The sequence below is a fragment of the Leptonychotes weddellii genome, chromosome 5, assembly GCF_054177405.1.
Source record: "Leptonychotes weddellii isolate Sample4059 chromosome 5, ASM5417740v2, whole genome shotgun sequence".
NCBI classification, from domain to species: Eukaryota; Metazoa; Chordata; class Mammalia; order Carnivora; family Phocidae; genus Leptonychotes; species Leptonychotes weddellii.
Genome location: NC_138373.1, coordinates 99037218 through 99061390, shown reverse-complemented (window position 1 = coordinate 99061390; position 24173 = coordinate 99037218). Strand labels below are relative to the sequence as shown.

Sequence of the window (24173 nt, the reverse complement as noted above, 5' to 3'; positions counted from 1 at the left end):
CATTAAGTGAAGCTTATCACCTGAATGAGACATTACTCATAAAAGCAGCTATTTCTTTTTAATTTGTAAACTTAAAAAAGAAATTTTCTACCCCTAAAATTACAATACTGATGTGGCTATGTATATAAAGAAGAGAAATTATAAAAGTGAGAACTGTCCAGCAAAAAACCAGAGTGATGCTGAGGGGTGAGGAGAAAAGGTAAAAATAAGCCCAAAATGGAAAGATGAAATAGTTATAAGAAAAGTATAGTAAAATGTCCATAAAAAAAGCTAGGTGATTGGTATATATAGGTGTTCACTGCAGAATTATGTCAAGTTTACCTTATGCGTGAAAACTTTTACATTAAATGTCAGAAAAATGTCAGGAAAAAAAAAATCAACCAGCATGAGATTATCTAAGAACTGCAGTGCCTTAATTAAAATAACCCTGGGTAAAAGAAACTAAAGAAGAGGGAGGAGCTTGACTTCTACATTTTGAACAAACATTGTAGGGAAACAATTTACGGGAACAGACACAGAAATTCAAAGCCAAAATGAACGCATGGGGATTGTACCATTTTTGCTATTCGAAAGCAAAGGAAGAAGTAAAACAACTGTAAAAAAAAAAAAAAAAAAAGGAAATTGGGGCCCTTGAGTGGCGTAGTTGACTAAGCATCCAACTCTTGGTTTTAGCTCGGGTCGTGATCTCAGGGTCATAAGATCGAGCCCTGCGTCTGGCCCCCCCGGCTCAGTGTGAAGTCTCCTTCAGAGGCTCTCTCCCCCTCCTTTTGCCCCTCCTCCTCATGCTCTTTCTCTCAAATAATAAATCAATCTTTTAAAAAAAAAAGGAGATTAAAGACAAAGGAGTTGAGCATCTTTCATGTTTTTTGGTTATTTTGATATTTGCTTTTATATAGTTTCCATACTGTACATACCCCCCCAATGGCTAAAACTAAAAATTAAAATTATACCAAATGTTGGCAAGTATGTGGAGCAACTGTGACTCTCATACATCGCTGGAGGGATTATAAATTGATAAAATCTCTTTGGAATTGTTTGGCATTATGTACTCAAGTTATAATATCCTATGAATCACCAATCCTTCTTAAAAGTCAATAGAAATATATATATATATAGGACCAAAAACATGTATAGAATGTTCATAGAACCACTATTTTTAATAGCTCCAAGCTGAAAACCACTAATATGCCTACCAAAAGTAGAATGGAAAAAACAAAATTGAGTATATTCTTAGAACAGAATTCTATACTGCAACAATATGAACAACATACTGCTACATATAACATGAATGAATCTCACAAATAATGCTGAATAAAAAAGCTAGTACAAAAGAATGTACACCATACGATTCTACTTACATAGAGTTCAAAATCAGGCAAAATTCTATGGTGTATCATCAGGATCGTGGTCCCATTGAGGAAAATGGGATAAAGACAGGTGGAGAATCAAAGGGGCTCTGTGGTATTGGTGTTCCTCTATTTCTGAACTTGCATGGTTGGTTATGTGGGTGGTTCACTCTGTGATAATTCATTGAGCTTTATACTTCTGTTTTTTAATACTTTAGGTATGATCTACTTCAAAAATTTGTTAAACAAATTTTTAAATGAACTATGAAATTTCTACAATTTTTTCTGGAAAAGAAAAAATAGTCCTATAAAACTTGATTTAAAAATAACTTACATAATTTGAAAGATACATGCACCCCTATGTTTGTTGCAGCTTTATTTCCAATAGCCAAGACACAGAAGCAACTCAACTGCCTATCCACAGATGAATGGATTACAAAGATGTGAGTGCATGAGTGTGTGCGCACACACACACATACACACAGTGGAATATTACTCAGCCATCAAAAGGACTGAAATCTTGCCATCTTCAAGAATATGGGTAGACCCAGAGGATATAATGCTAAGTAAAATAAGTCAGAGACAAATACTGTATGATTTCACTCATGTAGAATTTAAGAAACAAAACAAATGAACAAACAAAGAAAAAAAGAGACAAACAACCAGACTCTTAAAAACAGAACAAACTGGTGGTTGCCAGCAGGGAGGTGGGTGAGGAAATGGGTAAAATAGTTAAAGGGATTAAAAGTACACTTATATTAACGAGCACTGAGTAATGTATAAAATTGTTCAATCAGGGCGCCTGGGTGGCTCAGTTGGTTAAGCCACTGCCTTCGGCTCAGGTCATGATCCTGGAGTTCCAGGATCGAGTCCCGCATCGGGCTCCCTGCTCGGCGGGGAGTCTGCTTCTCCCTCTGACCCTCCCCCCTCTCATGTGCTTTCTCTCTCTCTCAAATAAATAAATAAAATCTTTAAAAAAAAAAAAAAAATAAAAAAAAAAAAAATAAAATAAAATTGTTCAATCATTATATTGTACACCTGAAACCAACACTGTATGTGAACTAACATCAATAATAAAAACGATCACAAAGTGGGATCAAATTATTTTCCCTCTATAATTAATGAACATTTTGAAAAAGAAAAATCTTTCAGTATGAAAAATTTCACAAATTACAATAATTTTTCCACATGTTAAAAAGTATTCTTTTGGGCACCTGGGTGGCTCAGATGGTTAAGCATCTACCTTTGGCTCAGGTCATGATCCCAGGGTCCTGGGACTGAGTCCCGCATTGAGTTCCCTGCTTAGCAGGGAGCCTGCTTCTTCCTCTGCCTCTCTCTCTCTCTCTCATGAAAAAATAAATAAAATCTTTAAAAAAAAGTATTCTTTTATTTTTATGTCACATGGATAAAACTAGAAGACTAAATTTAAATCACCAGGATGATTTTAAAGTAACAATTTCTTTTTCTTTCTTTAAAAAAAAAAAAGATTTTACTTTTTCTTTAGTAATCTCTATGCCCAACATGGGGCTCGAACCCACAACTCTGAGATCAAGAGTTGCATGTTCCACCAACTGGGCCATCCAGGCACCCCATAACAATTCCATTTTTGATATAAATTAGTATCTTCTACTTTTGGGCGTTTTAAAAAATAAGCACTCTTTTGTTGTATAAAATGGTATTCTTTCAATTTCAAATTTCAAGGTTTTTTTGATATGTTTAACAAAGGATAAATACTGTGTCACTTTAATACACTTAATAGATAATGAAAAATAATTTGTAAGCATTAGTGAAAACAATTTAAGACACAAATTAGCAGTTTGAATGCAGGTTTTTCTCCTTTCCCTCCCAAAATAGTACCAAAATGAGTTAAAGAAAATTTTCTGAAGAAACTAAACCAGAAAGGCAAGGTGTAGGACAATCAGACAAAAAACAGGATTGGGTGAAAGTAACATACTTAACATGGTAAGGTCCTCCTGGTCCCCTCTCCCATTCTGTTTCCATAACACAGGATTTTACACTGACCCTCCTCCAAACTGCCTATGTCCAAAGGCAAGAAAATCAGAGATTTTTCTCTGGAGAAACAATCTCTCTCTAGAGACTGACATTTGAAGGACTTCTAATAAACAAATTGGTTCATTAGGGGTCACCCAAAATGGCAATCACCAGTGACAAGTGGAGATCATGCACTCAAAGCTTCTTATTGGCTTGCTGATATTTGATTCTTAATTTGGAAAATGAAGCCCAAATGCTCATTTGAGGAATTTAAAGGAAACAGCAACTATACTTAAAGGGAGCAGAAGAGCAGGGTGTAATAAAATAGCAACAACTGGCACTCAGAAAGATCTCTTAGAAATGAAAGTAGGATAGCCTAAGTAAAAATTCAATAGATTTGATGATAAAGTCAAGGAAATTTCCAGGAAATATATTAAACAGACAAAAATGAAAACTAAGAGAGAAAGGAAAATTAGAGGATCAATCTAGGAGGATCTAGCATCCCAACAACAGAAATTCAAGAAATGGGGAATAGAGACCATGGTTGGCAGAGAATTATAAAAAGAAAAACATTCAAGAAAAATTCCCATTATGGAAGGACTTGAATCTCCTGATTGAAAGGATCCACTGAAATGAAATGCCCACTTGAGCGATCACAACAAAACACCTACACCAAGACACATCATCATAAAACATCAGGATATCAGAAAGTAAGGTTAAAAAAAAAAAAAAGATCCTAAATGTTTCTAGGGGAGAAAACAGATCACAAACACAGGAAAGGGAACCAGGATGTTATAGACTTCTTAAGAGCAAAGCTGCATGCTGGAACACATTAAGAGCAATGCCCTCACAGACTTAAAACAACAACAACAACAACAACAACTTTTCAGTCTAGAATTCTATATCTAGCCAAACTATCATGAGTAAAAATAAAGACATTTTCAGATATGTGGGGTTTTAAAATTATTGGAGGATATGCTTTAGTATGATGAGGGAATAAATCAAGTAAAGGAAACAGTTCAGATTTAAGAAAAAGGGATTCGGGCACCTGGGTGGCTCAGTTGGTTAAGCGACTGCCTTCGGCTCAGGTCATGATCCTGGAGTCCCTGGATCGAGTCCCGCATCGGGCTCCCTGCTCGGCAGGGAGCCTGCTTCTGCCTCTGACCCTCCCCCCTCTCATGTGCTCTCTCTCTCTCTCATTCTGTTTGTCTCAAATAAATAAATAAAATCTTGAAAAAAAAAAAAAAAGAAAAAGGGATTCAATATTGAAGGAATTCCCAAGACTGATATACTGTAAATGGAATTATTCTCTTTATCTCTTTATGTTCATTATCAGTGTATAGAAAAGTACCATTTGATTTTAAATAAGATCCATGTATTATTTTGATAAAAGGTATATAAATCAAAAGGAGGAGAAATATATTGCAATTCTCCAGAGCTCAAACTTAATCAGAATGGAGATAAACTGGATTTAAACATTTTACATTATTCAAACAATCAGATTCTGAATTCCAAATTTTAAATATGCTCACATTTCATATTGTTCAGTATACTATACTACAAGAATGAAGGTAAATTTCCATATATCTTCCTATCATCGTGCAATTTTCTTATTGCTAACAGAGTTGGCTTTAGTCTTAAAAAAAAAAAAAAAATACCCTGTTACTTATTCCATTCTCATCTCTGTTGAGAAAGAAATCTCAATGGGGAATTATCTTTTGCAGCTATGTGATTTCCTACACTCTCTTCTTCACACATATGTTTTGCCAGATTCTGTCAGTATTCTTGCTAAGCAAAACTCCACATCACTGGAGATGTCTGAATGAAGTTCTACAGTTCAGCCTTCACTGGGAGGATGAATGGTAAGAATTTAATGGATTGTTTTCATTCTTTTGATTCTGCTATTCTAAGATCATAGTAACTAAAGATACCAGAAGACATCTGGAAGGTTTAGAGTTAAATATAAAATAACAAAATCAACAACAAAACAAAAACAGTAAAATGAAAACTTCTGGCTCAATAATTACATTACATCTAGACAAAGTGGCTCTGCTATAAGCCTAAGAATGTGCAATTTGAATGTGAGGAAAAAGTGCTAAGAAAAAGTTATAAAATTACTTTTAGAATTCCAATTATCTATACAAATTCCAGATCAGAACTCTGGAAAAGAGTGAATTTGTGAGGCTTCTTTCCTTCCATCTATCAATCAAATACTTACTGAATTGCTAGTACATTCCAAACAAAATGCCAGGCACTGAGGACACAAAAATGAAAATCAATATTCAATCCCTGCTTTCAACTATCTCACCATCTAGGGTGGTAATATGGAATATGTGAGGTGGTAGGGAGTACCTATGGCACCCTAGGTCATAGGCAGGCTAGTGAGGAAGATGTCAGGAAAGGAAGAGGTAACCCCTGAGTTGAATCTTAAGGATGAATAGAAAGTAGAGATTATCTACTACATATTAAGTGCTGTGCTAGGTGTTCAGGCTACAAAGATTACTCAGACAAAGTCTACACATAGGTCAGCAGGAGAAAACAGCCATATAAAAACTACTTTAAAGATTATTTATTTATTTGAGAGAGAGAGAGAGAGAGCAAGCAAGCAAGCCTGTGCATAGGTGGGAGGAGGGGCAGACGGAGAGAATCCCAAGCAGACTCACCGCTGAGTGCAGAGCCTGACGTGGGGCTTGATCCCACAATCCATGAGGTCATGACCTGAGCCAAAACCAAGAGTTGGACATCTAACTGACTGAGCCACCCAGGCACCCCTAAAAACTATTTACAAAATGGTAATTAATGTTATATCTCTTCAACAAATGGTGTTGGGAAAACTGGACAGCCACACGCAGAAGAATGAAACTGGACCACTTTCTTACACCATATACAAAAATAAATCCGAAGTGGGTGAAAGACCTAAATATAAGACAGGGAACCATCAAAATCCTAGGGGAGAAAACAGGCAGCAAACCCTTTGACCTTGGCTGCAGCAAATTCTTACTAGATACGTCTCTGGAGGCAAGGGAAACAAAAGCAAAAATGAAATACTGGTGGGACCTTATCAAGATAAAAAGCTTCTGCAGAGTGAAGGAAACAAAACAAAAGGCAACCAACAGAATGGAGGAAGGTAGTTGCAAATGACATACTGGATAAAGGGCTAGTATCCAGAATCTATAAGGAACTCATCAAAATCAACCCCCAAAATAAATAATCCAGTTAAGAAATGGGCAGAGGACATGAACAGACACTTCTCCAACGAAGACATAAACATGGCTAACAGATACATGAAAACATGCTCAACATCACTCAGCATCAGAGAAATACAAATCAAAAGCACAATGAGACACTACCTCACACCTGTCCGAATGGCTAAAATTAGTAACTCAGAAAACAACAGATGTTGGTGAGGATGTGGAGAAAGGGGAACACTTTCGCACTTTTGGTGGGAATGCAAACTGGTGCAACCACTTTGGAAAACAGTGTGGAGGTGCCTCAAAAAGTTAAAAACAGAGCTACCCTATGACCCAGCAATTGCACTATTACGTATTTATCCAAAGGATACAAAATGCTGATTCGAAGGGGCACATGCACCCCAATGTTTATAGCAGCGCTATCAACAACAGCCAAATTATGGAAAGAGCCCAAATGTCCATTGACAGATGAATGGATAAAGAAGATGTGGTACATATATACTATGGAATACTACTCAGCCATCAAAGAATGAAATCTTGCCATTTGCAATGACGTGGATAGTACTAGACTGTACCACGCTAAGTGAAGTAAGTTAGAGAAAGACAAATACCACACGATTTCACTCATATGTGGAATTCAAGAAACAAAACAGATGAACATAGGGGAAGGGAAGGAAAAAATAAGATAAAAACAGAGTCGGAGGCAAGCCATAAAAGACTCCTAACTGTAGAGAACAAACTGAGGGTTGCTGGAAGGGAGGTGGGGGATGGGCTAAATGGGTGATGGGTCTTAAGGAGGGTAGTACTTGTTGGGATGAGCACTGGGTGTTATAAACATAAGTGATGAATCACTAAATTCTACTCCTGAAACCAATACTACACTATATGTTAACTAACTTGAATTTAAATTTAGAAAAATAATAAAATACTGAGAACTTCCAAAAAAAATGTTACAAGACAGGTTACAAAAATACAGAAGAATGAACTCGATGGGGAAGGGGAACACAGCATAGCAGGCAGCACACAAAAGCTACTATGTGAGCTGAGTCACAAAGGGTTTCCAGATATTCAGCAGGCCAGCACCCCAGGGAAAAGGGCATGCTAGGCAGGGAGAATAGTACGAACACTGGAACCAAAGGTACAAAAGTATGACCTGAAAGAGTCTAACTTGATTAGGAATCTGTATGTGGCTTATTTGGGCTGAAACTACAATGTAAACTATGAAGCACAAGGAAGGTGGAGAGGAAAATACAGTGAGAAAGGTAGTAAGAAACCATGTTATGAATGAAAAAGGAAGATGCTGGTGTTCTTGTATAGTGACTAAACCTTCATACTTCTTTCTTTCTGAAAAACGTTGCTTATTTTTCTATTTGAATGTTAAGAATTTTTCTTAATCACCTGTGAGAACACTGGATACACTAAATACAGTAACTTTTGCATTGCAAATACTGTTTTTTAAACTTCAGTTTTAAGTTTTATTCATCTTTAATTTACAGAAGTTTGATATACTCAAAATCATTGCTTTTTTTTCTTTCTTTTGTTGGTCCACCGTTTTCATGGTGGGAAAATTCAGCTGGAAAGTTACTGCAAGAAACGTAAAAGAACTAATAAGGCAAGGTACAACTGGGAGTGGGGGAGGAGAAGTAAGGTAGATGGAGGATACATCTAGGAGACGGGACTATTAATATGTCCAAGGAGCGAAACACAGAGAGAAAGTCACTAGCCAGAAGGCAGGATGTCTCCAAGGACAACTTCTCGACAAAAGAGCCTAAAATGAGTCCGTTGAAGATGTAGAAGGAATACTAGAAAATTAGAGACAAGCTCCAAGGGAGACAAAGTTCAAAAGGCATCAACAGGACTTTCCACATTTGCTCTCTCAGGATTAGAGTTATAGTTTCTACTTTCTACAGATGTATAAAATCCTGAGTTTCTCTTGCTTGATTAAATCCATTAAAAAGTATGTTTGGTTGTTTTGGAGCCCAACGTGGGGCCTGAACTCCTGACTCTGAGATCAAGACCTGAGCTGAGATCAAGAGTTGGACACTTAACCAAGTGAGCCACCCTGGAGCCCAGAAAGTCAGTTTTAAACTTGAGAGCATTATAGTGAATCTTAGCAATATCTATGACTTTGATGGCTTCATGAAAATGCCAATCACCAAACTAAATTCCATCCTAATTCCACACGATTCATATGATACACATTCATTTTCCAATTCATTCCTCCTCCCGTCCCCCAGAAACTTCTAAGGTTTCTCTTTAGTAGATCTACTTTTTGCTCTAAATTCTATGGTCAGCAAGAAAATTAACCTAATAAAACAAATTAAAAAATCACCTTTTGGTTGTTTTAACTTCTACTTTTTTGGCTTTTAAGAGATTATGATGGCCTGACCTTGGCATAAGCTTTTGGACATATTCACAAAATTGATGAGAAAAAACAGTGAATAAAAACACAGATATCTAATCTTATTGATTTACATGTAAAAGTAAGATAATCTAAATTCACTCTGGCTATGGAAAATAGATTACTCACCTGCGACCACATTCTGAATATTTACCAATATTTTTTAATATTAAGGCAGCTGTTAGTCGGATGTGTTTAGTTATTGGTCCCTCTTTTTCATCCTTAAAAAGAAAGGAAAAGAAAAGAATAAAGATCTAAATCATACAGTGCTCACACCTTTACAGATAAGGCTTTCAAGGCTTGCTTACTGTAAAATCTCGAAAGACAAGGTTTCTTGATCCTCTCCTAAGAGCCATCAGGGCAGCACTGGGATGATTCACAATGGCCTTCTGTGCTCTAGGAGTTGAGCTTGTGCCCCCTACAGCAGGCTGCCTAAATTGAGGAGAGAGTGAGAGAGATTGTTAACATGATGCTACAGAAAGACTGACAAGGATGACCAACCTGCCAGCCCCTAGGGTGGTTACTTTGCAATAAATAAAAAGCTCCCATGACCCAGCATTAATGTTTACTTTGTGTCAGCCCAGCCAAAGGGGCTCTTAGTATCAGGGTGAAGTTTCCAGTCTTTTATTTTCCAATCTAACAATTTTAAAGCAAACAACAGCTGTTCTAGTGTACTCCATCTTTTAAAGTTACTGTGCCAGTAAACATGCAATCAAAATCAATACAACATGGTATCAAAGCTGTGGAGTTCACATCTTTGAATGTAATGTGAAGATTTTACCAAAGAAGAAAATAGTCTACAATTTCAGTTGCAAGTTAGTTTTGCTAAACAATATCTGAGAGTAAAATAGTATTACCTAAGAATGTGTTGATACAGGGATAGGTCATCCAGGAAAAGATAACCTAACATGATAGTAACAAGAAATTATGCTAACCACTGTATTTCAAACTATTACTTTGTTACATCATCTTATTTTTCATCATTATTTGACAATATCAATCAATCCTTTCAGTATATTTCTACTGTCCTTTATGAAAGATACAGAATGGAGGGAGTGCAGAGACAGATTTTATATAAAAGATTCAAACTATGCTAGATTTCCTTGGTCAAGGAGAAAAACTGCATCAATATCCATTGCATTCTCATGAGGCAATGGTGGGAAGAGCAATGACTCGCACATGAGGAAATGCAGTCTATTTCTGACACTCTAACTACCTTTGTGACTTCGAAAATTACCACTTGCCCCTCTGTGCTCCAGGTTTCGCGTCTGTAACATGGGGCAATTTCTGGCACTTTTAAATATAAGTAAACTAATTCTGAATGTAAAGCAATCTTAAAATTGTAAACCACTTCACATCCATATCTAGATATACGTCTACAGATACGATTATCTATATATAGATACAACTGTTATTGGATGTTAGGTATAAGTGACAAAGATTTTTTATTTGATTGCAATTGAGATCCCAAATATCTTTTCCTCCAAATTTAAGCAAAACCAAATACACTCCAACATATTCTTATACACTACATAATATATACAAATTAAGTACAGTGAAAATTATAGAAAAATACATTTGGCAGGAAAATGACTTTCCCTGCCTTTAGGGTACAATCCAAACTCATGACTATGGCTAATGAGACTCTCGGCTAATCACTCCTCATTCTTGGAGTCTCAGTCTGGATGCACTTTCTATCAGAAAGCCTTCCCTGGTCTCCTACATTGGTTGGCATGGGCCCTCACAGTGTCTTGAGCATGTCCTCATTTTAGTAGTGATTATACTAGATAGTAAGAATTACTTATATCTCTCATTTGATCTCTAGACACTGAACAGCAAAACGTACCTTGGTCACAAATACCTCATACCATACTTTAGTGCCTAGCACATAGTAGATGCTCATTAAATAGTAATGGTATGAATGCAGTGTGTAAGCAGCTTGTGTTCCCATACTTCTAGTTCTTCTTCTAGAATTTCAGTTCTGTGAAGTTATAGACTAGATCTTGTTCTTAGACTTCTGTATCTCTGGCACAATGCCAAGTACACAACTCTATCTCAATAATGGTGACAAATTAATATCTCTTCACTTTTTTTTTTTAATATCTCTTCACATTTTGAGAGTTAAGCATATTATTTAGGTTACAGAATCTACAACTAAAGGTCTCAGTTAGAAACAGAATAGGAGATAAAAACTGTGCAAATCTAATAAGGCTCTTACAGGAATCTACACCCAACTAGAACTTGACTATGCCTTACAAGTATGTGGCTCATGAAATAACAGGTAAATGAATAACCATACAGTAAATGTAATATGTATACAATTCTCACATGACACCCTGGCCTGTCCTCAGAGGAGTAGCTGTAGGAAGAAATCTCTTTGCCATTATCAAATACATACTCAATTACTCTCTCAAAGGACAAAGAACCATATACACATTTCCAGTTTACAAAGCATTTCTCAAATATCATCTGTCATTACTTCTAATGACTTGTCTACAAATTAGAATCAAAATATTACAGCTACAAAGTTCTAACAGACTATGTGTTCTAGCCAGAATGAAAAGTTATGCTTGGAGAATTTAAGCAGTTTGAACAGGGTCACATAGCTGGTTAATGGTAGAGCTCAACTGGAATCTAGGTCTCGGTCTCCCAATATGTTACGCTGTCTTTCACTGGTATTATGTTTTGCCTAGTTTCCTGACTTTTCTTTTTGTATGTGCAACGGGAAGTAAACTCATGGTCCTTACTTGGTAGAAGATTTTTGACTTCCTGCTTGTCCTGGTTCATCTTGTTTTAATCCTGCAAGCAGGGCATCTTTTGAACAGTGCTTATCCTTTTTGAGAAAGAGGAAGTAAAAGAATATGCATCAAGATCTTTAATGCAACCAGGTGAGTTACTGACCAAATAGTATGAAGGAAGTGTATACCTGTAAGTGGGTAATAAAAGAAAACCTCTGTCGCTGAAAAGGCTCACAACCTTCCCAAAGACACTGCCCTGGATATACATCTTTGCCTCCGTGTTCAGTTGCTGCATGGTAGAAAACCTGTGAGGGTGTCTGAAACCATCTACAAAAAATAAAAGTAGTAGAAATTTTCTGGCAGATTTGCATATATTCTTTAAATCAGAACACTTGCTCTCCTAATACAAAAGCCCCAGATCAATATACAAAAATACTACACGTAACAGTGTAGGCAAATCTCACATTCATTTTATTTCCAGGAATATTTTGAAATTATTTTAAAAATTTGTTTATATTTCTAAATCAAATCATTCAACTATACTGAAGACTTTTGGTAATTTCTTTTAAGTTTATTATGTTTCATTCTCAATTCCCTACCTTCAGTGAAAGTCAGCTAAGAATCTCTTGAAAGTAAATAATACGTCATTTTAAAACACAATAGAAAACTTTTTTACAAACAAATACCATATTCTCTTATACTTTTAGAAGCTGCTTAAACATTTACTAGACCTCATATTACATATAATAAATTCTAGCATATTAGATCCAACAATCTAAATGTTACAAATTTTGGTTAAGTCTGGCTTTTTAGTTGAATTCACATTATTTGTCCATGTTTAAGAAGCCACAGCCCTTTCCCTAACATCATACCCTACTCATTCACACACCTGGCGGCTTAACAATGTACAAATGTCTGAGTGGGTACGTGGCCAAGGACACAACCTAAAGAAAGTCAGATACTATTTTCCCTTCTTAATTAGAATATATGGCAATGAAAGAGAATACTGGATTCCAGACAGCAAAAAGTTTCAATTATTAATTAGCAACTCAAATATTTGCATAATCAATATCCTTAAAGTTTATGGCAGAGCTCTCTTAGGACTTGAGTTTTTATGGATGTTATAAAAGTATGTCTATATTTAAGCCAGTTGTTGATGTGCAGTATATATGATAGAAATTTTAAAATAAATTTTAATCAAGAGTAATTGAATATTGAATTATAAAAGACAATGTCAGAAATCATTATACCATTCATATTCACTTATACAAATATATACAAAAGATTTATTGTGAAGCTGTCATGGCTTGGAAAAATTCATATTGTTACAATGTCCAAACTTCCCAAAGCAATCTACAGATTCAATACACACCCTATCAAAATTCTAATGGCATTTTTTGGAGAGAAAGAACAATCTTAAAGTTTATATGGAAACGCAGAAGATTCAGAATAGCCAAAGAATCTTAAGAACAACAAACCTGGAGGCATCATGCTGCCTGATTTCAAATTATATTACAAAGCTCCAGTAATTAAAACTGTATGGTATTGGCATAAAGACAGATACATACAGATCAGTGGAACAGTATAGAGCCCAGACATAAACCCACACATATATGATTGATTAATTTATAACAGAGGAGCCAGGAATATATGATGGGGAAAAGGGAAAGGACAGTCTCTTCAATAAATAGTTTTGGGGAAACTGGACAGACACATGCAAAAGAATGAAACTGAACAACTATCTTACACCATACACAAAAATTAACTCAAAATAGAGGAAAGACTTGAATGTAGGACCTGAAACTGTAAAACTCCCAGGAGAAAACAGGTGGTAAGCTCTTCGCTTTCAATCTTAGCAATGATTTTTTTTAATTTGATTTGAAAGCAAAGGAAACAAAAAGCAAAAATAAACAAGTGAGACTATATCAAACTAAAAGCTTCCGCACAACAAAAGGAAAAAGCAACCTCTTGAATGGGAGAAAGTATTTGCAAATCATGTATCTAATATGGGATCAATATCTGAAATATATAAAGAACTCATGCAACTCAATAGCAAAAAATAAGCAACCCAATTAAAAAAGGGCAGAGAATCTGAATATTTTTTCCAAAGAAGACATACAGATGGGCAACAGATACATGAAAAGATGCTCAACACCACTCATCATCAGGGAAATGCAAATCAAAACCACAATAAGATATCATCTCACACCTGTCAGAATGGTTAGTATATTAAAAAAAAAAAAAGACAAGAAACTGACAAGTGTTGGTGAAGATGCAGAGAAAAGGGAACATTCATGCACTGTTGGTGGGAATGCAAACTGGTATAGCCACTGTGGAGAAGAACAGTATGGAAGTTCCTCAGGAAATTAAAAATAGAACTACCATATGATCCAGTAATTATACGTTTGGGTATTTATCTGAAGAAAATGAAAGCACTAATTAGAAAAGATATATACCCCCTATATTAACTGCAGCCTTATTCACAAAAGCCAAGACATGGAAGCAACCTAATGTCCACTGATAGATGAATGGATAAAAAAGTTGTGTTCAATGGAATATTACTCAGCCATAAAAAAGAATAAAATCTTGCCATTTGCAACATCATGGATGGACCTAGAGGGTATTATGCCAAGTGAAGTAAGTCAGAGAAAGACAAATACCATATAATCTCACTTATACATGAAATCTACAAAAAAACAAACTAAGCTCATAGATAAAGAGAAGAGACTGGTGGTTGTCAGGTGGGGGATGGTGGGTGGACAAAGGAGTAAAGGGGACAAAAGATATAAACTTCTAGTTATAAAATAAGTCACGGGGATGTAAGAAAAAGAAGAGCTTATTGTGTAATTAAAATTAGTTAAGTACATTTTTAGTTTTGGAATCTCTTAATTTTCAGTACAAATAATGCTATTTCATTAGTATGACATAAATATGACTGGAGCTCTAATAACTGTCACAAGGGGGCATTTCTTATTGTGTTTTTAATATCTTACCTAAATATTATAAATTATTAATTGAAAGGTAAAGCTGTTTGCACACGCACACACCAAAATCCAAATGTACTACTACTAGTCACTAGTCAAAATGATACCTGAATTCTAAAATATTCCACAGTATGTTAAATGAATCAAGTTTATTTACAACACACAAAATTGATGAATTTACCAGTCACAAGAAAAAGGGATGAAATTAGTGTTTCCTTAAATCAAATTACTAAAGGGCACCTGGGTGGCTCAGTTGGTTAAGCCACTGCCTTCAGCTCAGGTCATGATCCTGGAGTCCCGGGATCGAGTCCCGCATCGGGCTCCCTGCTCAGCGGGGAGCCTGCTTCGCTCTCTGACCCTCCCCCCTCTCATGCTCTCTTTCTCTATCTCATTCTCTCTCTCAAATAAATAAATAAAATCTTTAAAAAAAAATTAAAAAAATAAAAATAAATCAAATTACTAAATATATGAAACTGTATATATGCACAGTTTTAAGATCACAGGGATTTTTTTTAGAATATACTTTTTTTTTTTTTAAAGATTTTATTTATTTATACGAGAGAGAGAGAAATGAGAGAAGAAACACAAGCAGGGGGAGCGGGAGAGGGAGAAGCAGGCTTTCCGCTGAGCAGGGAGCCTGCTATGGGGCTCAATCCCAGGACTCCAGGGACTCTGGGATCATGACCTGAGCCGAAGGCAGACGCTTAACGACTGAGCCAACCCAGCGCCCCGATCACAGGGATTTTTAAGTGTTCATCACTTTACCAGCCCAGCACAGAGTCTATTATTTCCCTCTTATCTACTACCTTTCCCCTCTGAGTCTGTTTACTATTTGTCTAACTACTCAAGTCATACAAACCATTCATTGACTGGTGATAGTACAAGGTCTAGTATAACTATGAATGGAGCTGGTTGTAATGATCATATAAGAGTAGAAAATAGTTTCCAAATACCTTAAATGGAGTATCTGGATTTTTAAAGCTTAAATGCAATTCCAATGCAAAACAGATACTGAGTTTGCAGAATGTTATTGATTTTTCTGGAATGGGATAGGGGAAGAGAAGAGGTGGGATGCCACTACTGTATACTAGTATGTCTAGAACTATTTTCCTTATTACTACTACCTTTCCATCAATAACCTACCCCTGCCACCCAAAATAACAAACATGTTCATTTAAAGAAACCAGAAAAATTCAAGAGTATCTAAATGAAAATAAAAATTCCCTGTGACCCAGACTGTTAACATTTTCGTGTATTTCCTTTAAGCTGCGCGCCCCCCCCACCCTGTGTGTGTGAGTGTGTGTGTGTTTACACAAAACTGGGACTGTTACTCATAAAATTTGATATACTGCTGCCACAGTAAGGCTATATGGTGCAATTAAAAGAATGCCCTTCACTAAGATACTTTACTGTTATCTGCTGAAAAAACATTGTAATAAATATACAATCTCTGACATGTCCAATGTGAATGGCACACGCCTCCCCTCCAGCTGCTGATGTGCACAACCACAGGTGGAAGCACCGGACAAGTAACATTTCTGAAACTCATTTTACTTACTGGTAATCTACCTTTCAGGGTGATTGTGAGGCTTAAATTTAATGATACGTGTAAAGTCATTTGGCAAATATCAGGCCAACGATAACTGAGAGCTACTACCATGATCAGTAGTAGTAGTAACACCAGTCATAGCGGTGGCACTAGTAATCTCTGTCTTTTCACCTGGTCTGTCCTACTCATCACCTACCCGGAGACTTTTCCCACAACTATTCCAAACTTACCAAGCCTTGCTCAGCAGTCTACCTCCAAGTTAATGCTCCCGATTATCAAGGGATTCTCATCATTACAGCTTATTTTATTAATTTCTGCTCCTGAAAACATTCCCCACAAAACTGCTCCAAACTTTACAACCTTTTGTTAAACATTAAACTTCAATCTGATTGTTTCAGAGTTTGTCTTCCCCTATAGAGTGTGAGTTTGTAAATTTAGGGATACTGCCTTATTGTTATGCGTCTGAAAAAAAAAAAAAGGCTTATTCCTGAAAAAATTTAAGTTTATTCTATTAGAGCTGCCCTAACTTCCTTTTTCTCTGTATTAAATTTTCTGTCATTATTCATAGTTCCCCCTACTCTTGGATCTTGGCCGGAAGTAGTCACTATTTCCAGGGTGAATTCTTTCACTTATATTCTGGAATCTGTTACATACCTTCGTAAATTACCTCCTCCTTTGCATCTTCTATCTTTTCCTTTCTACTGAAGCCTATACTTAAGTATAGCAACATACATGCTACTCCAACTAAAAACAACAGAAACAACACTTTTCCTTTGATCTCATTACTGTCACAAAAGATAGGAACTAGATTTACAATATCTGGCAAAGCAATGATAAATTTAACCAATATTTAATACATTTATTACAGTAACTGTATCTGACAATTTTTTCTCCATCATTGGCCATCTTTCAAAGGAACATATTATTTTCAATTATATCATCAATACAATTTATAATGGCTAGTCCCCTGCTCTTTATATAAGTAGTTGCAGCTAAAGCTCAGGATTAGCTTTTATTCCTTTATTTAAATCCCCTTACCAAATTCTTTTTTCTTTCAGCTGTTTGTTTCAACTGAACAAATTATGTGCATAAGGTTACTAGGTGCAAGTTTGTGGATTCTAGTTACCCTAAGCATCTGCTTAAGGCTACAACACTTTCCCCTTGAAAATAAAGCCAATAAGCATTACTTTATTGGTGTTAATTATACAATGATTATTACTATCACTTTTCCTATGGTCAATCAATTTCTTTGGCATCATAAACACATAAATAAATGAAGTAAATAAAGCACTTTTCCTACTACCTTAAAGATTTTATTATGTAAAAGCCTGCAATCTATGCAGGTTATATATATATTAATAATACATATTATGATATTTTAATAATTCACCATATTTAAAAGAACAATTTAGAAACAAACATCTGCGGCTATAAAGCTATGATTGTTTCCTTTGTTTTTAAAACATAAATAAAAGGGCTGAAGAAAATGGCACTTTAGTTCAGATAGTTTCATTTAAAGTTTTCTTAGTTATTTAAGTTCTTGGCAGGCTGTTTTTCTTTAATGACCAAAAAGGATTCCATGTCCCTCTTAATAGCCCTCCTGCTGCAAAAACATTTAATTTGACTTAAAACACATGGGATATGTATTTTTTAACAGGAAAATGCTAGTTTAAAAATAAGATGTGCATTTAAATGTTAATAAATGCACCTAAATGATAGTACTATATATCAAAAACCTGCAAAAACAGCTTTTAAAACAGTTATATTGTTAATTTAGAACAATTAACTTTTACTTCAACCCTTGACATTTAATTGCTTTACACAGATAACATTCTCTGGCTGAAGAAATCCCAGAGGTATGCATTATTTTATATTCAAATGAGATTTAGTAACAAGCTGATAAAATCTGGGGGGAAAAGCCCAAGCCAACACTGATGCTGGCAGACTTACCCAATTTTATTACATATCTAATTGTACAAGTCCAAAACGGAAAAACAAAACAAAAAGACAGTAACTTCATTATTAAAAGAAATTAATTTATTGCCTTTACACAGGACTAAAAATTACAAGTGCAAACTGGACAGCCCCAACCAGTACTGGTGCCCTTCCAAAACGACATACTGTGGCTGCTACAGCCCTGCCTGCCATCGTCAGTCCAGATTCAAAGCCACAAGCAAGAGCAACTGATTGACTGGCTCAGCTGCTGAAGGTAATTGGGGAGTAAGCAAGTATTTGGCCTTTTTCTTTTGTTTTGGCTTTTGTAGAGAGAGATATGTCCTGCCTTCTAGTAAGACTCAAATGATGGGAAATATCTCAAACATAAGAAGGGAGTTCGGAGGGAAGATAGACAAAACCAAATGTCTTTGGCTCTATTTCCTTTCCTTCTAATAATAATATTGATAATATTATAATATAAATAATATTAGTAGTAGTAATAATAGTTACTAGAGGAAAGGACTTCTGTTTTTGCTTTTGATCCTCTAGCTCCAGCTGCTACTAACCTACTGGTCGGTGAAGCAGTCACATATTTTACACAGCAAAGTAGGAAATATATTCTCGGGGACCTTGCTTAAATAAATATGTTTTCAAAATCTGTACCCTCCACCAAAATTTTAGTTGCATCTGAAAGCAGTAGAGAAGTACATATGCACAATTTAGGCATTTCAATAAATATGTCATACTTAATTAACTAAAATAAGCTTTGAGATAAAATAAAAATGAATGATGATGTGTGTATTTGTCTGTTTTTAGTGAGACAGATATAGCATACAGATGAATTTGAGACTGGATACTCACCCAGACTCCTTGAAAGATATGGCAGTATATCACTTCACACTGTTCCTGACAAAGCTACTCACAGCAGAAAGTTTACCTCCCTACCTGAACTTCTCTTTGCTCATTACTTACTCTGTATTTGGTATATTTACAAACATCATCTTATTTGATTTCTATGATGGCTCTTTGTTAAAGGTAAAACTATCCCCACTTTACTGCTAAGGAAGACAAGCTTTCAAACAAGTAACTTTCCAGAGCATACAACTATGTGGTGGCAAGAGCTGGGGTTTGAAACCAGGTATGTCTAAAGACCTTTTTTCCTACTCTACTATAACAAATGATTGTTTACTTAGATAATATGCATAAGTTTATGCCTAGGTAAAAACTGAAGTATACTTTTATACACAGTATCTATGATGCTATAAATTTTTCCTTATTTTTAATGCTGGCAAATTCTGAAAGCATAGTAGGTTTAAGAAGTTAGCACTGGTACATAATTTTCTTATTCTGTGCACAATTTCTAAGGAATAAATAAAGTTTATTAGTAAACTGCAGGCTAGATTTTCACCTTAGTAAATTCTATTCCCAAATATTTTAAATAACTCTAAAAAGGACTTCAACGTGATTTGGCAAATTTGTCTCATGGTATATAACCTTTTGGTTTTGGGTAAAAAAAATAAAATCTTAAAAAAATATATATATATATATATATTTCAAACTCTAGAACAACCCTAGAAAGTTTTTAAAAGAAGTATAATTGATATGCTAAGAGGAACAAATGGAATCATAAATTACTCAGCTAAAACCAAAGAAAGTAAAACATGTGAAGACAAAAGATACAAAACACAAGTGAAATGAATAGAAAACATTTATAAATATGATAAATATTAATGCAACTGTATCAATAATCATTTTAAATGTGAAAGATCTAAACATTAATTAATAAAGAGACTGGCAGAGCAGATAAACAAAACGAAACCCAACTATATGTGGTTAGATATAAAAACACAGATTAAAAGTAAAGTGATGGAGGTGGTTGGGAGATGAGCAAAATAGGTGAAGGGGATTAAAAGGTACAAACTTCCAGTTCTAAAATAAACAAGTCACGGGGATGAAAAGTACAGCACAGGGAGTATAGTCAATAATATTGTAATAACTTTGTATGATAACACATGGTAACTAAACTTAGCATAGTGAATGTTATATAATGTATATAACTGTCAAGTGGCTATGTTGTATGCCTGAAACAGTGTAATATTGTATGCCAACTACACTCCAATTAAAAAATTTTTTTAAAGGCAGTTAGCAAAAGGACTGACTTTTATGAGGAAAACCTAGGGAGAAGAAGAGAAAATCATATTCAAAGTTGAAAGCTGGGGACTAATAATATTAATTTGAACATTAAAATCCATTTTATACTCCCTCCACCCCAAAAATAAAAGGATGGTGAAAGATATACCACACTAACAGTAATCAAAAGAAAGCTGGAGTAACTATACTAATGTCAGACAAAGCAGACTTTAGAGTACGGTTACTATCAGAAATGAAGAGGGACATTACATAATGGTAAGGAGGTCCAACTCTTCACAAAGACATACAATTCTTAAGGTCTGCACTCCTAACACAAAGCATCAAAATATGAGCAAAATCTGATAGAACTGCAAGAAGAAATAGAAAAATCCACTAATTATACTTGGAAACTTAGCACAACTCTATCAGTGATTGACAGATCTAGCAGGCAGAAAATCAGTAAGATGTATTTGAACTAAGCAGCACCATCAATCAATTGGATCTAACTGACATTTATATAACACTTCAACAACAGAAAAAAACATTCTTCTCACACTCTTGTGGAACATTCACCAAGGTAGACTGCATTTTGGGACATAAAACGCACCTTAACAAATTTAAAAGAACAGAAGTCACATAAAGTATGTTCTCAGACTACAATGTAATTAAACTAAAAATAACTAACAAAAAGATAGGTGGACTATCCCCAAATACTTGGAAATTAAACAACGCACTTCTAAAATATTTTGAACTAAGTGATAATGAAATTACAACTTACCAAATTTGAGGGATACAGCTAAGGCAGTACATACAGGGAAAGTTATAGCATGAAATGTATCGATTAGAAAAGATCTAAAAATCAATAATCTAAGCTTCCACCTTAGAAATCTAGAAAAGGAACAATATGAATTTAAAGCAAGCAGAAGAAAAAAAAATAAAAATTAAAGTAGAAATCAATGAAATAACAACAGGAAATCAACAGAGAAAAATCAACGAAACCAAAACTAGTTGTTTGAGAAGATCAATAAAATAGATAAACCTCTAGCTAGCTTAACCAAGAGAAAGAATGAGAAACGACACAAATTACTAATATCAGAAATAAAAGCTTCTTTCATTGCTAATGAGCCCATGAACATTAAAAGGATAATAAATGTTATAAATAACTCTATGCCACAAATTTGGTAATTTACAAAATGAATGGATTTCTCTAAAAGACACAATCTGCTAAAACTCACGCAAGAAGAATAATCTGAATAAGCTCATAACTATTGAAAGAAACTGAACTGGATTTATGGTTTCCCTGGTGAATTCCCCCAAACATTTAAGGAAGAAATGATACCAATTCTCTATAGTCCCTACCAGAAAATAGGAGAGTACATTTCCTGATTCATTACATAAGACCAGCATTACCCTAATACCAAAACCATACAAAGACAGAACAACTATAGACCAGTAGCTCTCGTGAACACAGATGTAAAAATCCTCAAAAGGGACGCCTGGGTGGCTTAGTTGGTTAAGTGTCTGCCTTCAGCTCAGGTCATGATCCCAGGGTCCTGGGATCGAGTCCCTTATTGGGCTCCTTGCTTCTCCCTCTGCCTGCTGCTTCCCCTGCTTGTGCTCTCTCTCTCTGACAAATAAATTAAAAAAAGAATCTTAAAAAAAAAAAAGCAATTACAATGAAAATGCCAACATGCTTTTTTTGGGATCTCTAGAAACATTCTAAAGTTCATTTGAAAGGATAAGTATCTGTACATGTACCAAGTCCAATTTATAAATCACTCTAATTTCAAAATCTAGCATAGTGCCTGTTATAAATGCTTGAAAAAAATTGAGAAACACCCTGAAAAAGAAAAATTAGGAGGGGGATCTTGCCATATCCAACATTAAAATTTAAAGTGATGGTATAGGGGCACCTGGGTGGCTCAGTCAGTTAAGCGGCTGCCTTTGACTCAGATCATGATCCTGGGGTCCTGGAATCGAGTCCTGCATCAGGCTCCCTGCTCAGCCAGGAGTCTGCTTCTTCCTCTCCCTTTTCCCCTCCCTGTCGCTTGTGCTCTCTCTCAAATAAATAAATAAAATATTTGAAAAAAAAAAAAGTGATGGTATAATAAGGACAGAGACCAGTGGAGTAACAAGTAATTCAGAAATAGACAAAGCATACAGGAATTTAATATATAACAAGTGTGGAAATTCAAACACCCAAGGAAAGATAAACACCAATATGTTAGCCATTTGGAAAACAATAAAGCTAGATTCATACTTCACTTTATACATGAAACTAAATTACAGATGGATAAAAAAGTTAAAAAATTAAAGTAGTGGAGGGCAACAAAATGTGTATTATGTGATCTAAGAGCGGAGATCTTTCTAAGCATGAAATAAAAACCATTAGTTTTTCTAGTCTGTCCACTAAAACGTCTAGAATAATAGCCAACTCAAAAGCAATGGATACTCCCTGGAACCTAGACTAAATACCATTTCCCATTAAAAGACCTCCTTGGACAAATTTGATTCCATGTATGTGGCAGGAACATTTTGTCTAACAGAGAACAAGGAAACTGTCAAAGACCTATTAAGATCACTTATATTAAGATCAACCAAAGGAGCTGGGAACCAGCATGAATAGGCCTTTACTGGCTAAAGACAGGACAATATGAACATCAAGAAATAATAATTGCAATGGACTAAAATACCTCAAATATTTTTAAATTCGTAAGTTCATTTATAATGATACTAAAAACAAAAACGAACAATCCAAACTTCATGGGACACCTTTGAAGAATACAAGTAAATAATGCAATATTTTGAAAATTGGTAAATGAGAGCTATCATAAATAACCTATCTAGCCTTTTCTTTAGGAACTTACTATTTCTCAGAGAAATCAAAGAGTTGGTAAGAGGGGGGCGCCTGGGTGGCTCAGTTGGTTAAGCGACTGCCTTCAGCTCAGGTCATGATCCTGGAGTCCCGGGATTGAGTCCCGCATCGGGCTCCCTGCTCGGCGGGGAGTCTGCTTCTCCCTCTGACCCTCCCCACTCTCATGCTCTCTCTCTCTATCTCATTCTCTCTCTCAAGTAAATAAATGAAATCTTTAAAAAAAAAAAAAAAGAGTTGGTAAGAGGGGAACATTTACATTTTACAACTCTTAATTGAATGATGGATTTAGGTGATGACCCTCAATGGCTGTTGACATCACAAAAAAAGAGACAAGATATTACATATCTCCTGATGGAAGTACACAATGCCACTTTTTTTTTTTTTAAAGATTTTATTTATTTATTTGACAGAGAGAGACACAGCGAGAGAGGGAATACAAGCAGGGGGAGTGGAAGAGGGAGAAGCAGGCTTCCCGCTGACCAGGGAGCCCGATGCGGGGCTCGATCCCAGGACCCTGGGATCATGACCTGAGCCGAAGGCAGACGCTTAACGACTGAGCCACCCAGGCGCCCCCACAATGCCACTTTTAAAATGCTCTTCATAAAACTGAAATAATTGTGAGAAGAGTAAAGGGAGAGAGAATCTGAAGCAGACTCTGCGCTGAGCGCAAGCCTGATCCACAACTCTGATCGAATGACCACGAGATCACAACCGAGTCCACCGCTTAACAGACTGAGCCACCGAGGTGCTCCTGTACTGAAACTTTTCTAACCATCCCAGCACTGCATTAACTGTCCGCTATGCTGCCAACTCTCTTTTTATAGCACTTATTTATACCATAAATTTGTTTTTGGATGTGCTTCTTTAAAAGCTGAGAATGATCTTTTTTATTTTTTTTTTAAGATTTTATTTATTTATTTGAGAGAGAGAGAGCACATGAGGGGGGGGAGGGTCAGAGGGCGAAGCAGGCTCCCCGCTGAGCAGGGAGCCCGATGCGGGACTCGATCCTGGGACTCCAGGATCATGACCTGA

At 35.7% G+C, this 24173-nt stretch overlaps 2 protein-coding genes across 2 annotated transcripts in view; one reads left to right on the top strand and one right to left on the bottom strand.

Annotated features, from left to right (window-relative positions):
- LOC102738489 (protein SCAF11) overlaps positions 1-24173 on the top strand; it is a 534109-nt gene that overhangs the window by 92219 nt on the left and 417717 nt on the right. The gene's annotated exons all lie outside the window — the stretch shown is intronic.
- The window catches only part of ARID2 (AT-rich interaction domain 2), a 158317-nt gene that overhangs the window by 3944 nt on the left and 130200 nt on the right, over positions 1-24173 (bottom strand). Inside the window, exons 17-20 of the mRNA XM_006738699.3 lie at positions 11857-11995; positions 11678-11763; positions 9239-9362; positions 9060-9151 (exon numbers count right to left, since the gene is read on the bottom strand). Coding sequence (XP_006738762.1) covers positions 9060-9151; positions 9239-9362; positions 11678-11763; positions 11857-11995 — 441 coding nt within the window. The remainder of the gene's footprint in view (positions 1-9059; positions 9152-9238; positions 9363-11677; positions 11764-11856; positions 11996-24173) is intronic.